General features: G+C 38.7%; 1 protein-coding gene across 5 annotated transcripts in view; it reads right to left on the bottom strand.

The window, feature by feature from the left end:
• The window catches only part of LOC117270786 (unconventional myosin-VI), a 184,796-nt gene that overhangs the window by 111,901 nt on the left and 55,732 nt on the right, over window positions 1-17,163 (bottom strand). For all 5 annotated transcript variants that reach the window (XM_078174048.1, XM_033648647.2, XM_078174049.1 and 2 more), the window contains exons 11-12: window positions 10,322-10,502; window positions 303-447 (exon numbers count right to left, since the gene is read on the bottom strand). In XM_078174048.1, the coding sequence (XP_078030174.1) occupies window positions 303-447; window positions 10,322-10,502 (326 nt within the window). The remainder of the gene's footprint in view (window positions 1-302; window positions 448-10,321; window positions 10,503-17,163) is intronic.

Genomic DNA, 17,163 nt, shown 5'->3' with positions numbered 1-17,163 from the left:
TATGCTGAAAAATCCAAAGGGGCTTGGTTTATGAAGGTTGGTGTTTTAATCAGTTATTATAAATGCTTTTTAAATCTTTGTTTCATCAACTAATTCATGAATCATCGTATTCTTACAGCACTATTAGTGTGTGTCATGGTGGATTCTGCAAGTGTGTGCACATATATAGTTTTAGTTCAATTTGTTTGTCAGTTTGTTTTGTAAAATTTGTAGTGAATGTGCTCGATGTTTCAGCATGTGTGTGTGTGTGTGTGTGTGTGTGTGTGTGTGTGTGTGTGTGTGTGTGTGTAAAGGCCTCTTACTTGATGACTGTTCCTTTGGCGCCCCCTGCTGTTGTGAGCATGACCCTGGAGGTAAGGCTGACTCTCAGGTCTTCCTCCTCCAGGCCCAGCAGCTCAGCACAGTACTCCAGCGTCTGACTTGACTGGTTCTTGATGGCACAGCCACCTGGAAGAGAAAAAGGAGGGTGAACATCTTCGTCAGGTCAGAATGTTTGAAAAATGGAAACCACACCCATATTTATACATAATGCGCACCAATAGGCTGACAAGCTCCATAATGGCATGTGTGGTTTACTATCCAAACCACTCACAATGATAAAACAATTGACAATAAGGAATTCAATTAAATATATAAATAGTAAAAAATAACGTAAAGAAAAACCCCTAATACTAAAGCCATGCTGTTACTGTTGTTGCCGGCATCTCCTTTCAACAGATAAGACTTTTATTTTGAAATTGAGGAGGGGAAAAACTGATATTTTTTTAACTTCCTTTGGAAAGTTTGCGGAAATTTGCTGACCCTTGAAAGAATGTGGACAGATCACAGACTGTGTTTAAAGATGGCATCTCCACTGTACTTCCTCCGACTATACAATAATGAAGCCAAAATACCACTGATACAGCTGCTGCCATCTTGCACTTGTGAAGACATTCAGAGCCAGATTCTGCACAGTAGCAGTGAAGTGGAGCCATGGTATCAAGTTCCTGCCCATAGACCTGTCCTACCCAATCGTGAGCAGTGCCACTGATGGCGAACACACCAATTGGTGCACACAGCTGTCAATCACGATGTCAAACCCCCTTTTTATAGCATCACATAACAACTGAAAATTAAACTTATCAGAAAAACGAGCATTGGACAAACAGCACCGGGATATGAACGACCTAAAATGACAGAAACCACCTTTGGGAAATATTTATTTGACAAGTACTTTGATTTTTCAGTTTGGCCCAGGTCCCATTCGCTAACATGGAGGCGGCGTGGTTTATGACCTATACTGCAGCCAGTCATCACAGAGCTATCAAGTTGTTTTGGCTTCACTTTTGGGAAGCTGTCACCACGTCCATCTTTATATACAGCCATTGGGACAAATCTGAACTCCTTGAAAAGATGGAAGTTCAAACAGGCAAAATCAAAATCATATTAAGTTAGGTTTTTTGAAAAGTCTTTAAATGTCCTCTGGGATTTAGTAGCGATGAACTGATGTCACCTGATATTTAGTTAGCAGTGTGATCAAACAGCAGAAAATGTCTTTGAGTTTTATTCCTGCCCTTTCTGGGAGGAGGTGATATTTCTAGCACCGTCTGCCAACATATTCAATAAACATACAAGTCAAGTAGGTCACAGAAACTGTTCTCAGGTATGAAGTGTCTCCGATGGAGTGGTGACCTGACCAGGTCGTCTCTCTCATCTATACTGCAGCAAAGCTCTTACAACGTGCCAAAAGGATCAAGTGGGTGTAAAATATGAATGAAGTAATCCTTTAAATCCTCCGCATTTCTGCAACAACATGCAATTCCATGATGACAAATTGACAAACTGGGCCTACGTGTGCACTTCTTAAAAGGTGAGGGCAATGCATAGCACTCATTAAGTATGGAGCCGGTGAGAGGAACACCCACGTGCTATGAACTATGCAGGTCCAGGGAGAGATGAACAGAGGACACAAGGAACTGGGTGGGCTAGAGGGAACTCTATTCAAACAGCAAGGTGAAAGAAGCTTTTTTTTTTTAAATGTGGAATTTTGTCATGTCATCTTCAGGGCTTTAATTAAACATTGTAAGAGATGACATTAGAGATTTTTTGTTGTTTGTTTGTTCAATTTTACCATTTTCTACTTTAAAGGACAACTTTGGTATTTTTCAACCTGGGCTGTATTTCCCCATGTGTATGTGTGCGTATGATTCATGGGTACCACTCATTCTAAAATTGGTTCAGTATTGAGCCGCGAAACGAGCTAAAACGGTAATGGGGGCAAATGCGTCCCATATAAAAGTGCTTTTTTCGCCACTGACCAGTTCAGATCGCCAGTGCTATCTTTGTAGATAGCATATAGTAGCGGCCCTGGGGCAGTGGTGACTGTGAATGAGTGGAGTCAGCTGTCAGTCAGTGTTGGAGCAGAAAGGTGGAAGTTGTCCCCGCTTGGTAATGTAAATGAACTGAACCAATTTTAGAACGAGTGGTACCCATGAATCATACGCACACATACACATGGGGAAATAGAGCCCAGGTTGAAAAATACAGAAGTTGTCCTTTAAGAAAAGACAAGAACACATCAACACTAGCTTTCTAATAATTGCAGGTGACTATAGCTGTACCATAACTATAACAAACTCCAGTTACATGCTAACATGCAGTACTAATTTATCAGATTCTGATAAACTAACTGAGCGCACACTTACGTTACTACAATCCCACACACTATAGGAGTATATGTGTGATGTATATCAATAAGATGGCCTACATGAACAGCTTTGTGCCTATAAATCTTGTGCTTGTTGGTATCAACACATCACAGCATTAAAGGAATGTCTCTGATCAATGTCACAATCAATAGCTCCTGGAAACTCGGCTAATATCAAATCAGTGTCTGGACTGCATGTGGACCCTGTGCTCCAAGTACACATTAGAATGGAGCCAAGCACTCAGACCTAATTCCCACTTAATTAAGCTTCATTACTTCCAGCCTCCTCTCAGATTCCTCAGTTTACTCTAAAATAAATTGAGCTCTGACTGTCAGCACTGTCCTTCATGTGCCAAAGGTCCAGAGATTTATGAGAGGACGCCGACAATTTTGACAATGAACCAATACAAGTACGTTCAGGTCAGTTTGACCTCTGAGTCGTCAGTTTGCTGAGACAGTAGGAGTTTATAATATCCCAAATGCTGCAATGCACAGAACACATGCAGAAATGAATCTGCTAATTAATCTGTTCATAATGTTCAAAGAACTGAGTTGCCAAAAAATATTCTGCTGAGCCAGACGACGCTTCTGGGACAGGATATGGGGGCAGAAAGTAAAGTGTCTTTTTACAAACCCTTTCAACCCTGGAAAACCATCAGTTGGTCGATCATTACAAATACCTGCTGTGCAGACAAGCTTTATTCAAACACTCTGAACTCAGCATATAAGTTCCATAGTTAGACATCTAGAACATGTTTATTTGATGCCTTTGGTTTGAACACCCACTATAAGTAAGCTGAGCATCTTCAATGACCTCTCCCAGCACCTGGGCCCAGGCTCAGGGATGCCTAAGCCAGAGCCTCTGCGTGAAGTCACTGTTATTAACTTTGTACTTCTTGTCAAAGAGCTTCGTCATCATGTCAATAACAGAGCCCCTTCTGTGAGGATTCTGTGGGAAGAAACAACAGCTTCTTGTACCTGCCCCAGGAAGGGATGGGGGTGCCTTTTAAGCATCTGGGACCAGGAGACCATTGTGTAATAATCCGCCTCTGATCCCATGCTGGACACAAACTTTTTGAATAACTTTGCTCTGGCAAGAGGCCCATCAGGACCAAAACCTCACACCACAAAAACAGATCTCTGGTCTTATCAAGGCCCGGGACCTCCACTGCCACCCCTTCCCCACTTCATACAGTGAACTTTTGCACATCTCCCTGACAATATTTAACACATTTCTGCACAAAACTACTAAGTTTTCACATTTTAATTGCAATTTCGTCAACACTATATATACATGTGTCCTGACTTTTGTAGTACTTGCTTGAATTCTATCTTCTCTTTCTATGTTTACTGTTGTGCACCAATACATAAACACACATTCCTTGTAGGTGAAAACCTACTTGGAAATAAACTGGCCTCTAATTCTAATGAAGTGTTGGAACAAGCTGATATATACTATACAGTGATGACCGTATATATCAGCGCTAGAAGGCAAATCATGGCTCATAGGCCAAATCTAGCTTTCAAACAATATATTTTGCCCCTTAACAAAAGCTGAGGTTTTCATTGTTATAGTTGACATCAAACTTTTTACAGGATTTTTCCTAAATCCACTGTAGGTAACGATGTACATAAAAGTTCATGTAAATTCCAACAAATATGACCTCGTAACATCGAATACTGCTCCTACATGAAGAGACAACAGTATCTGAACAGCATGTGGTGCTGAAATTAAGTGTAATACATTTACGAGATGAATAATAAACACTACACTTTGGCCTGTAGATCAAAAACATTTGTGTCAACAACAGTACTTTCATTCAACCACAAATGAAGGAGGCCACTGTTTATCGTGTGAGGAAAACCAATCAATCAATTACATCTCCAGTCTTGCAGTGCAACACAGAACAGGTTTACATTAACCCTCATTAACTAATATGAATATGAATATGAATGTTAACTAGAGTTACTACCTTGCAGTTGTATGCTTCCATGCAACAGTCAAGCTGCAGTTACATTTAACATCAATGTCTATGAAAACATGGGTGCTCCACACATATCTTCCCCCCCAGCAGCCCAGAAGATCTATACAATCAGCACAGTTTCAAGGTGGACACCCAGGATTAGTGTCACCAATTCAGTATCTGACCAAATGTCTCCCCTTCTGTTCCTGAGATATGATGCTGAGTAATGGCCAGAAAAGTGTTTTTGACGAACATTTTGATATCACAGTGGAGTTAACCTTTGACCTTTAGGCTATAAAGTATCCCCACTTCATTATTTTATCCTATTGGACGTCTGTGTGAATTTTTGTCATAATTACTGTATTAATTCTTGAGTTATGCCCAAAAACATGTTACAGTGACCTTAGACCTCTGACCACCATATTCGAATTAGCTCATTCTTTAGTCAAGGTCCAGGACGTTTGTGGCAAATTTGAAGAAATTCCCTCAAGGTGTTTCTGAGATATCGCTTTCACGAGAATGAGATGGATGCAAAGTCACAAGGACCTTGACTTTTGACCACCAAAGTCGAATCATTTCATTGTTGAATCGAAGTCAACATTTGGAGAAATTCCTTCAAGGCATTCTAGAGATATCACTCACGATAGTGGGTTGGACAGACAGACAGAAGGATGGGTGGACAACCTGAAAACACAATGCTTCTGGCCACACTCATCACTGGCACGGATGTATAAAAACTGGCCCATATTTGAACTCAATACTGACCACTGATATAAAGTATAAGATACTGTAAAAATTGTGTTCAATTAGCAATCTGCTAACTAGGCTTTTCTGGAGTTTTACAGTACCTGAAAACATAAACATATATTAATAAAATGTGTCTTGTGAGGACTTTTTCCAGAACATTATTCAAAAAAGCACCTACTTTACATATTGTCCTTGGTTTATCTGCCTGCAGTGATAATATAAGTTGACAAATCAACAGGTGGTTAAAGTATTTTTGCAAGTACTTCTTCTGATTCTCAACAATGTATATGTGTTAACATTCAAACAAAATGTGATATTCATCCATCAGGCCACTGCCACTGTATCTTCCTGTTATTTAAGGAATTCTTCTATTAGAAACTATATGACTACAAATACCCTGGGCATTCCTCATTTTTTAACAAAGTAGATCCTTATTATAACTTAGTTTTCTTTAAATTCACTATACAAGTCACAATATGTAAAGAGGGGAGCAGGGAAACCAGAACAAACCTGTTAGATCACAGCAGAATGAGCTGGTTGTTAGAAAACAGTCCCTGGGGCGTCAGTGGCTTAGTGGTAGAGCAGGCGCCCCATGTACAAGGCTGTTGCCGCAGTGGCCTGGGTTCGACTCCAGCCTGCGGCCCTTTGCTGCATGTCACTCCCTCTCTCTCTCTCTCTCCCCCCTTCACACTTGTCTGTCCTATCCATTAAAGGCTAAAAATGCCCTGAAAAATATCTAAAAAAAAAAAAAAAGAAAACAGTCCCAATGCCACACAGCTACAGATCTGATTCTAATAACAGCCAGACTCTATAGAAGTACCCTTCAGGAAGATATTTAACCCCCACTGGCATCAAAGGTTAAGCTTGAAGCTTTTCCTGACCTCTGATTCAATACAGGTCTTAAAAATGTAAAGACACAAATCATAAATGTGTAGCAAGTAATTTCAGTCCTCCTAGAGTCACTGACGGCTCTCTGCAAACATCTGCAGTCCTGGGAGTCTTTCTTGGATCCAATTTCAGGTGTTTCTAGATCGTCCCCTTCTTATTTCTCTCTCTGTGGGCTGTCTGCAGCCCTGTCTACACTTTCTGATCACGTCTCCTACTGTGCACTGATTGATTCTCTGCCACAGGTCAGTGTTTCTGATGAGTCCAGCCATCAGAGCTGTGACATTCTTCGAAAGGCAGCTATTTATAGAAGGTCTGTATTTTCAAGTCTCTGCTCTATACAATTGTCGTTAAACGGGCTTATCTTGGTTTGTGATCTCAACTTATTTGACTTATTTTTCCAAACTAAGAAAAGATGTTCTAGCCAAAATAAATGAATAAATAAATATTCTTTAAGCGCTCCCTAAATCACACCCTCCAGAGACCTCTATCCAAACTGTAAGCCAAGCCTGCCTCAAACACTGGATGACTGCCTCCTCTGACTGAACACACTCTTCTCACTTGCTGTAAAACACGTTTCATGATAGCCACCTGCTGTGAGAACCAGTCCATTTAATAGGCACCCCGCTGTGTATCCTCTTCTTCCCTGTGGAGGGAGAAAACGACGGGGAGGAACCGAGAGCTGAGGAACTTCTCTGCTGAAGTTCAAAGCATCAGTCGATGTTCATGAAAACTGAGCCTCCCTGGAGGTTTTAGTCTGAGCCACTGTCGAAAATGAGGCGTGAGATGGGGTGGAGCGTCTGAGACAACCGTGCTGCAATATGCCACTTGAAATGTAGAGAATATAATACTTGAAAAGGCAGCTCGGATAATTATTGTATGACATTTGTAATTATGCAGTTAATGAAAATATTTTCAAGAGATGTGAGTCATGAGGTGCCTGTAATGATTCCTTAGAGCATTAATTACAAATGAAAAACAAAGGCTGACGAGGCACATGAATGCCATATATTATAAAAGCATTTGTCACTGACCACAGTGAGACTGATCTGAGAAGAAGATGGAGGCTGAATATTACAGCGATCAATCAAAGTGCAGAATCGATGAGATCAAAATGGCATCTGCCTGTTAGGAGCCAAACTGGTCCAGAGTCGAGAAGCCAGTGAGATGGATGGTTTCTGACACGGAGCAATCACAGAGCTCTGCAGGCTGAAAACTCTGATGATAAACTCTCCTCTCCATTTAACCTATGGTTTGAGTTCAAACAACACAGTGGGTGAAGGTTTATATTAACCTGATCAGGTGGGATCAGTGTATCTGGCGTAAATTTTATTTACTTATTGTTTATTTCACAGGGTAAGTACAAATTAATAAACCTTTTACCAAAAAGGAATTTTACATCGACAGATGTTTCATGATCAACGTAAAATGCACATTACTTAAAACAGGTTTTGAAATTATAAGTGTGCCTGCAGAGAAATTTAGAAAACAAGATATTATTGAAAATTATTAGACGAGAGGTCAACTCCATCTGCGTTCTTTTCCAGGTTTTTTAAATGGAAGTCCACTCAGCCTTTAGTAAAAGGCAGTGACGTAGTTTAGAGCACTCATTATGATAATAACTCAAAGGGTTAGTTTGGGTTTTCTGAAGCAGGGCTGTATTAGATTCGTATTAAAAGTCAGTGTATTACCCACAGCAGATGGCGGTCAGTCGCCCCGAGTTTGGAGAAGCAGACAGGAGTACCGCCATGAAAGCTACGCAATGTACTGCTGTAGATGGCGGCAGCAACAAAATGTATTCCCGCCACGTAAAAATAATCAGTTTAAGTTTGAGTGTATGCTGTATTATATTTATATCATTATTATTATATTATACAAAAACAGTAATTTTACCTTGCAGAACAGAGGAGCTGCTGGTCTACCACTGCCTCGATCAGTTAGTTTGTTTGTGTTATTGTGTCATTTTCAGATACAAAGTGTCTGGGGTTTATTTGAAGTTACGCCATCATGCAGAAATCTCTGTCAGGTCATGCAGAAAAACATTTTTTAGAAGAGATTGGGAAAATACCACTGACGCTAAAACATTAATACTTCAACCAGAATTTGAATGTTCAGATTTAAATACATACTGTAATGCACGAGTGAATGGCAGCTACCTCGCTGAACTACTGTGGCTCGCATGCTTGCGGTGTTCACACAGACAGGGTTGCTGCTAGGCGCTGCTGCAGAGCTGCCTGCTGCTGCTGTGTATTTCCAGAATAAAAGACGGTACTCCAGTCATTTATGGAGCCATGTAAGCCACTGCATTGTCAACAACACGGTTCTGCAAATATTTTATTCTGTCCATTGAAATGTTGTTAGAGGGCATTTATTTTTAAAAAGAAAGTGTTGAGTTAAAAATAAATATTTATATTTCTTCATGTCTTTAAGTGATCTAGACATTAAACTCTGAAAGATGGTACAATGTCATTATGATCATCAGAAGACCATTTTCACTGCCTACCTTTTGCTGAAAATTATGCACATCATTCAGAAAAAATAGGCCAGACCCCTGTTCTCTAGATGTTCCACAGCTTAGCAGCAGCCTTGGCCTTGCCTGAGCAGTGCTGCTCACGCAGGCAGTGTGGCCCGGGCATAAGTAACACTACTGGGAACTAGCTACACATTGATATAAAAGAAAAACAAAGAATGAATAAATGATCTGCTATTTAAATTGAGCGCGAACAAAGTGGCTATTCAGGGCTGATACTCATATTTGAGAGTTAAAAAATGATAATATACCGCCTGATATTACATCATATATACAACATAATATTTTGGCTATTCTTTTTAAAGGACCATCACAAAGATAATTACTAAGTAGGACATTCTCATTAAAGAACCACAAGTTAAACTCCTCTACACCTGCTGTTTCTTCAAATGTACATGCACACAAGTCAGTTATTCACTGTCTGTGAATAAAAACATCCAGACTCAAGTGTAAAATCACAAAATAACCAAGGAATCATTTCACTGCAAATGTCACCTTGAGGAACTGATCACATTTTCCCCTTTCTTCAGCTTGTTTAAATGACCTTCTGTATGTAATACACTTTCAGTCACACTGGCTGATCAAAAGGAAGCCACAGCTTTACACTAAAGTCACACAGATGAACTCAGTAAACTGTCATCCTGGCCATGTAGGGTTCAATACCCATCCCTGTGGATTAAACTATATGTGATGCTCTTGCTTTTCTGCAGTTTACCTTTGTGGATGTTGAAACAAGTTAAGAGTAAATGAACTAATATCTAACTATGAGCATAGCCTTGAACAAGTTTCCTGCCACTGGTTCACATGACTCAGAAGGCTGAGTTTCATTCCAGAGAGTCATTAAAACGGTTGCATGAATGTGATGATGAACATGTCACAGTACATTAACTAGTAACATCTTCACCTCTGAACTCTTCAATATACTCTAACAAAAGCCTCTAATGATGCCTTTGAAGTCCTGTGTCCTTGTCAGAATGAGCAGTTTGCATTTTGTTAACGTCCAGACACACCGAACCGACATCAAAGAACTACTTTAGTGGTGACAAAGGGTGACTGTTGCGTTGCCTGTGTCTCTGCCAAAAAGTTTCACGTGAACACACCACAAAGACCAACAGCCCACAAGCGAACTCGTTTTGCATCTGTGTGATAGGAAATAACACGCTATACCAGCAGGCAGTTGTAGTCTGTATTCATCATTTAAAAAGGCCAACAGGACAGATTCAAGATGCTAGATGCTGGATCAGAATTTTACTGTTGTGCCAGTTTACAAAGCAACATTGGATTGGATCACCTTGAAGCAGATTTAACAGTTTTGAACAACACATACTGTAGATCTGATGCAGAATAAATCCAAGACTGGATTATGTGATCTAATCCTATTTCACAATCCTTTTTCTCTTTTGAACAACCCATTTTCAAGATTTGAGCTGAAATCAGATCAGATTACTTCTTCACAGCTGGGCCTTTGACCATCATGTATGTTTTTACAGATGTGTCACTGCAGCTCACCTGAAGTGCTTCCAGCCTCCTCAAAGTCGATATTGCCGAGGTGCAGCACGCCGGCCACCACCCTGAACAGGTCTAGCTTCTCCGTGTCGTCCAGGCCGATCTTCTTCATCGCCACAGACATCCTGGTGAAGTCTCCGTGGTCGTCCAGCAGCGGGTCCTTCAGAGGGCCCGACTTCAGGTGCTGAGAAACAACAGAACAGACAGTTAGTGACCGCTGACAGCCTCTTCCTTCTACCTTCATTCATTACATCACCTACTTATTTAGCTTCCTTTCCTCTAACATACCAATTTACCTTTTTTACCAGCTTTCAGCCTATTTGCATTTATTCTGACTATTCAACTTTACTTTCATCCTTCCCTCTCTCTACCTGTTCTCTGTTCGCTTCCTTTTTGCTGTGGCAAATGGGTCAATATGAAATATGTTTGTGTTATTTAAAGAAAGAAAAGTGCTGCTTTGTTAAACTGCCATTAAAAAAATGAAGTATATCAGAAATCAGACTGACCTTTAGTGTCTGACTATCCATAAGAATAATTTCATTTTATCTTAAACTAATCTCTGACTGCACTGTAATTGTTTTTCTGCAGTAACTCAGAACAACAAATATTGGGCACGTATAGCTATTTTTCATTGAATATACTGCACAGAGGAACTCTAAAGAGCAGAGTAAGCAGTGCATGAAAAATCTAAATTTGCAGCAGAGAGAAGGCAAAGATAGTGAAGTAGGAAACACACACGCACACACACACATACACACACACACACATACACGCACGCACACTTGAATAACCCACTCATGAATGTCACAGTCTGATGATATCCGCAGGCTAAACTAGATGCCATCCACTCCGTGTCCCCTGTGATTGAATTAAGTAGAAAGTGAATTCTTCTGCTTAGTTGATTCCACTATTTAATTTGTTTCTCATTGGATTTTTCAATTAGCGTTTTCAAGTCGAATAAAGTAAATCAACAGCAAGTAGGTAACTTTGGCTGCAGACCAAAGTTCTGGTGAATCTGTGTTGTGGCCACCAAGTTAACAGCTCTAAAAAACACTCTGTAAAATACATATATTATTTAGGTTTACATGAGGAGAAGATGAATTATGAATAAATGCCATTTAAATTCCGATAAACTGGACTGAGACACGTGAAAACCTGTCAGGAAAACTGTACTTTTTTTTCTTTTTTTTAAATTTAGGGATTAGGATTTGAAACAGTCAACAAAGAGCAAGGATTTATGGGTAAGTGGGGACAGCCAGCAGCACCTCATACTTCAACAAAACATGGTCTGGACTGACGGTGAATTATATCAAAGAGCACACTGACCCACAGGCACACTTTGTGATGTTTCAGGGGACTTAGTGAAATTCCAAGTGGCCATAGCCAAAAAAAATGCATGTAGGGATTTAAATATCTATAATTTTACATTAACGCAGATAATAAAGAGACAATAATATCTGCCTTGTTGTGTCCTCTTTTGACAGAATGAGACACTAACAAGATAACTTTTTGTGGTCTTTTCACTTATAAAAGTAAAGTAAGTCCTTGCATTGGAACTGGTTTTAGCTAACGCCCATGGGTGTTGTTAATCCAATCTGACACTCTACACTAAAACACATTGCTGATCATTGAATTTCTACGTGAGTTAACAAATGGGTAACTTAGGCACATTCACTGTGCTTGCCACCTTTCTGCTCCATCTGCTCAGATTAAGTGCCAAGAGTATGCTCGGCCTCTCTGAGAGTGTGGTGCTCCGAATATCCGACGATATGTATATTCTAACAGTGCACTGAAATTATGGTCCAGCTTGTGCCAGATGGCACCCAGGCACTCGGAGTGATTATTTACAAATGCAACCCATAAGCTATAAGTTAAGATTCACATTAGACGCCATGACTCATCTCTGAAGAAATGCTTACAGGTAGGATCTGTATCTGGTTTACTGTTGGGTTTGTGCAAGTTCAGGTTCTATGGTAATTTTTGCAATATTCGTTCACTCATTTTAGTGGGGACATGAAAATGCACCTCGCTGGTATCCTGATTAATTTTCATATAAACAAAGCCTCTATTGTACATATTAAATTTACTCTAGATTTTTTTTTTTTTTTTTGTGAATCCCTAACCTTAAAGTTTAAGCTGTGCCTGTGCAATGACCACCATGCAGGTTTTAGTTGTCTTGTTGAGTCTTTGTTTTGCTTCTGTGTTTTGCTCTGTCAAACACTTCAGTGCATCATTACTCTGATCAAGGAATTTATGTTTTTGTTGGCTCTTTTGCTAGCTGCGTAGTTAAACTTCCCAAAAAAATCTTAATGAAATCTGGTAGAAAGTTTAGGCCATAGGCCAAAAAATAAAAACTGTTTGTCCTGACATTTTTCTGCCCCCCAGTGGACAAAAATATAGAATGCATCTTTAATGTAGCATTTTTCAAAAGTTTTGCTAGTTGCTTATGAAGTAATGTGCTTCAGTTAAAAAAAAATATACATCAGTATTTCATTATTGTCTAGCACAATATGCATGTTGATGTTGATGCTGATCACAGATGCAGATTAAGATGTCTAAGCATTTCTATTGCTATAACAACAAATGTAAATGAGAATATTTGGCTGTGGAGGTGCAAAATGTAGGCGGAACTGTTCTGTAATTAGTTGAGTTTACAGAATAATTTGTTATTTCACCCTACATCAACACTAAAACTTGTTCAGTCCTCTGAGGCAGCAAAAAATCCTTATAAATTAAAAACAACAACTGCCTTCTGCATACTGAAATGTTGTAAAAGTATTGATCTAGTGGTCAATAATGCAGAATTACCAATAAACTGGATTTTGAGCTTATAAACATGTCTTGTGAAGAAACCATTTCCAAAAAAATAAAATGTAAACATCGATACATGAGGACTTTTCAAATATTAAATCGGAGTTTTGTGTCTGCTGTACTTTTGAAACTGGTCCAATTGTCTGATAGGCTACAACAAAACAGGTAGTGGACACAAGAGGTTGGGGTACATACACTGCTGCACTGTGACATTCTGAGATACACAAAAGCAATCCTAAGAGATTTCAGTTTGATTGAAATGCTCTACATTTTCTACACAGCTGAGGAAAGTAAGAAACCATACAAAGCACTCCAGAGGTGAAAGAAAGATAAAAATCAGCATGCATTATAAAAAAAACCCAGACACTCAGAGAGGATGTGAACGCAGCGGTAAGGCTTCCCAACATTCACATCAGTATCAAGATGAAAAAGAGTCCCTTAGAAACAGGGCAGAAGAACACCGAATCACCTTGTCATCCTGTGTGACACGAGACGGAGCAGTGAGGACACATACAGCACATCATTTATCAGTGATTACAACAAAGACCACCTGCGACTATGCAAATAATCCTTTTGTGTGGTTGTTTTAAATCACCTGAAGCACCAGGCGAGAAGGGGAACATCACCTTTTGTCGTGTATGTGAAGCTCCAAATCCACAAATCTATTTTCTTAAAGTTTAATCTTCCCTGAATCTGAGGTTATTTCAAAGTGAATGTTAGGTACTTCTCTCTGATCCTGGATTTTATCGGATATTATCTGAGCTGTCCCAGTACAAGTTAAGGCAGAGAGCTGAGGGTTGTTTGCAAAAGCTATTTCACAGGAGTCTCTGCCAACTTGGGAAATAAAGCAAAAAGGATTTTACTTAACCATACTTTTCTAAGGCCATTTCCCAGGACAAAACTTAGATTCAACTGTTTGTGTGCTTCCTTGGTACAAAATGAGAGTCCCATTCAAACACCATCAGGTGGTGCAACAGTGGTGCACAGGTCTGCAGTGAGTATAACAAAGGATGTGGGATCAATTTGTTGCTGGTGTCCTGCATGCTGTTTGCTATTTCTTTGTTTTTAGTTTTCCATAAAGGCCTCATTATTGTTATTTCTTTCAACTTTTTTGTTGCCTTTCTGAATGTCTTCACAGTTTGACACTTTCACCTCTAACACTGTTGTAATGAAATAAGAAAGGGGAGCTTGTCTAACTTTTCATTTTCATTTAAAACTTGGTTGTTGTTTCCTTACCAAGAAACTGTAATTACATGTATTTGTGGTGCTTTCCATTCATACTGGGAAGTCAGAATTTCTGAGTTCCCAGTCGCAAATTTCAATTAGAACGCCCCCTGAAGTCAGAATCCAATATGGCTGTTGCTACAGTGTTTGTATGGCTTGAACTGGTATTGCTAACACACAGTCACAGTCAAAAAAGATTAGGTAGACATTTCTTATAGACTGTAACGCACCAGATTATTGCTGTTAAGTACATCAAATAAATCTCACAAACCAAATATATCAATGTTGAAATTAAGACCTCATATATATTTACATTTAAAACAACTAAATGATCTGTCTGTTACAAGTCAAATTGACTTTAAGGCAATAAGCTTGTAATGCAGTTAGTATTTAACTTATTCCAAAAACACAATTTCTAAAAAACAAAGGAAATAAAAAATGTATTTAAAGTTGTTGCTGCTGAACACCTCCACGTAGCTGTGCAGTTTATATCTTCACTTCATCAAGACTCTCAAAGATAACTGGCCTGTGAAAAGGCCACTAAACCGTTCTCTCCCTACTCCCATTTTAATTTTCTGAGCCATCAGGGTGAAATCTGCTCCTTAAACTTTATAGCTATGACCTCAATTAAAAGCATATTTCAGCTTTTTGCTTGACCGTTTCTTTTCAGACTCACTCCACCAGTGAGAGGCTGCTGTACAGTGTGTTTTTAAGTCACAATCACAGCTGTTGGCCCACTTGTGACATAATGAGTCATGAAAAATAGGAAACAGCATTTTCATAGTGTTGAAAAACTGTGATAATGTCTTCAGAAACCTCACAGATATATTTGAGGGGAATCACCAGCATATTCACAGAGCCCAGCTGTAACTGTTATAGTTTGTCTTTAATTTGATTAATGACAAATCAAGTAAGAAACATATTGTGTTATGTTAGATTACATTATGTATTTTATGTTATAATGCATTACATTACTCTAGATTACATTAGATCAGGACTGGGCAATATGTAGAAAATCAAATATCACAATATTGTTGACCAAATACCTTGATATCAATATTCACTTTTGACTATTGGTGCATTCACAAAATATTTACACAATAATATTTTTGATAAATAATCATCAGTAATGTGGATATAATGACTAAGTGGGTAAAGGCAAATAATAGAACAGCTTGTGTTCAAATAATTACATCACTTTACTGCAATGCAGCCTTTAAAACCAGGAAAAGGCACAATATTACGATATTCAATATATGAGGTGATATTTAGTCTCAATAATTGATGAAATATTAATATATTACCCAGCCCTACATTAGATTATGTTACAATATATATATATTTTTTTCTGTCTATCAAATGTTTTAATGCTTGTCTAAAAGTTTGTTAGTAACTGTTAATGGCAAACATATTCTTATATATTATATCCTATATGTATTTGATGTATAAATGTTTGTGGTGAAAAATCAAGTAGGAAAAACTGACATGTTACATTATGTCACATTTCTTGTCATCTGTGTGTCAAAAACAAAAGGAGGAAGAAAAAGTTGTTAGGTAATGCGATGTCACTATATATGCAACTACCTGGAGTTAAGATGATTTTTGTCAAGCAACTTTTTTCTCCCACATATTGTGTGATGTTTGTACTCATGTTGGCTTTAGTTTGTTATTGTCTACATCTTGTAAATTGATGTACTTTTTACTTTAATAAAGAAAAAATGATGACAAATGTGCAGTTTTCTTCATGCTGGTATGGTATAAATCCTGCAGTTACAGCCAACACCATTGTTATGTAGCCTAAATATATTAAATAATCATGCAGAAAAAATGTTATAACAATAATGATACATTATTAAAAGGTACGAGAAAATTACAGTTTGAATTCTCTGTTTCAGACAAAGTGAAGAATTTAATTAAGAATCTATATGATTGGATTTATGAGTCTCAGCAGAATATTCTTCCATTTATCTGCCATCTTCAGCACCGATCTCTTGTCCATGTTCCTCTTAATGGTTATAATAATTAATAATGCTGCACTGCAGGGAATGCCATATACAGCCGCTGTAATGGAATACTTGTGCATAATTAATCAAAGGCTGAAGGCAAAGGAAGGAGCTTATTTCACATGATGAGGTTTTCTTATTAATGCGGTGCATTAGATGTCTTTGTGCTGCGCTAAGGCTCTCAGCCAGGCTGCTAATTAAAATGTTTGCTGTTTGAAAATAAGCATCTGAATTTATTCTCAAAATCAAGACATTATATAAGCAGGCTAGAAACATAACAACACCAGTGAAATATCTTAGAGGGCCTTCTGTTGTTGAGATAATCTGCTGCGGAAGTTTCTTTAATGTGGTTGTAACATCGTAATTGCACACATATACTCAAAGGTAGCTTTGCAAAGGCTTTATTGTCTGGGTTTTCCACCTCAGTTGCTTGAGGTCAGAGCATGAGTTTTCATTTTATTTGCCAACAAATTGCTGCAAATCGGGTCAAGTAGGGAACAAGCTCTAATAAAAACAATCCGCGAGCATATAGTCCTTCGTCACCATCTGAAAACCAAAGTTACTGCATGTGCCCCAGTTTTCCAATTTCTAGTGCAATGAACTGTGGGGTTAAAAGGGCAAATGCTTCTTAAACAAACTGTGCATGAAAGAATTTGCCGTCTATAGTGTCTGATATTTCTGTGGTAAAGACTGTAATTCACTTTCCAAAAGTGGTTGGTACAGTCTTAATTTACATTGTAACACCTGCTACCAGAGGTGGAAGAAGTACTCACAACATTTACTTGAGTAAAATGTTCAAGTACCACA

Source organism: Epinephelus lanceolatus, chromosome 13 (assembly GCF_041903045.1).
Source record: "Epinephelus lanceolatus isolate andai-2023 chromosome 13, ASM4190304v1, whole genome shotgun sequence".
NCBI classification, from domain to species: domain Eukaryota; kingdom Metazoa; phylum Chordata; class Actinopteri; order Perciformes; family Serranidae; genus Epinephelus; species Epinephelus lanceolatus.
Note: the sequence above shows the minus strand (reverse complement) of the source record. Positions and strands in the feature narration are given on the sequence as shown.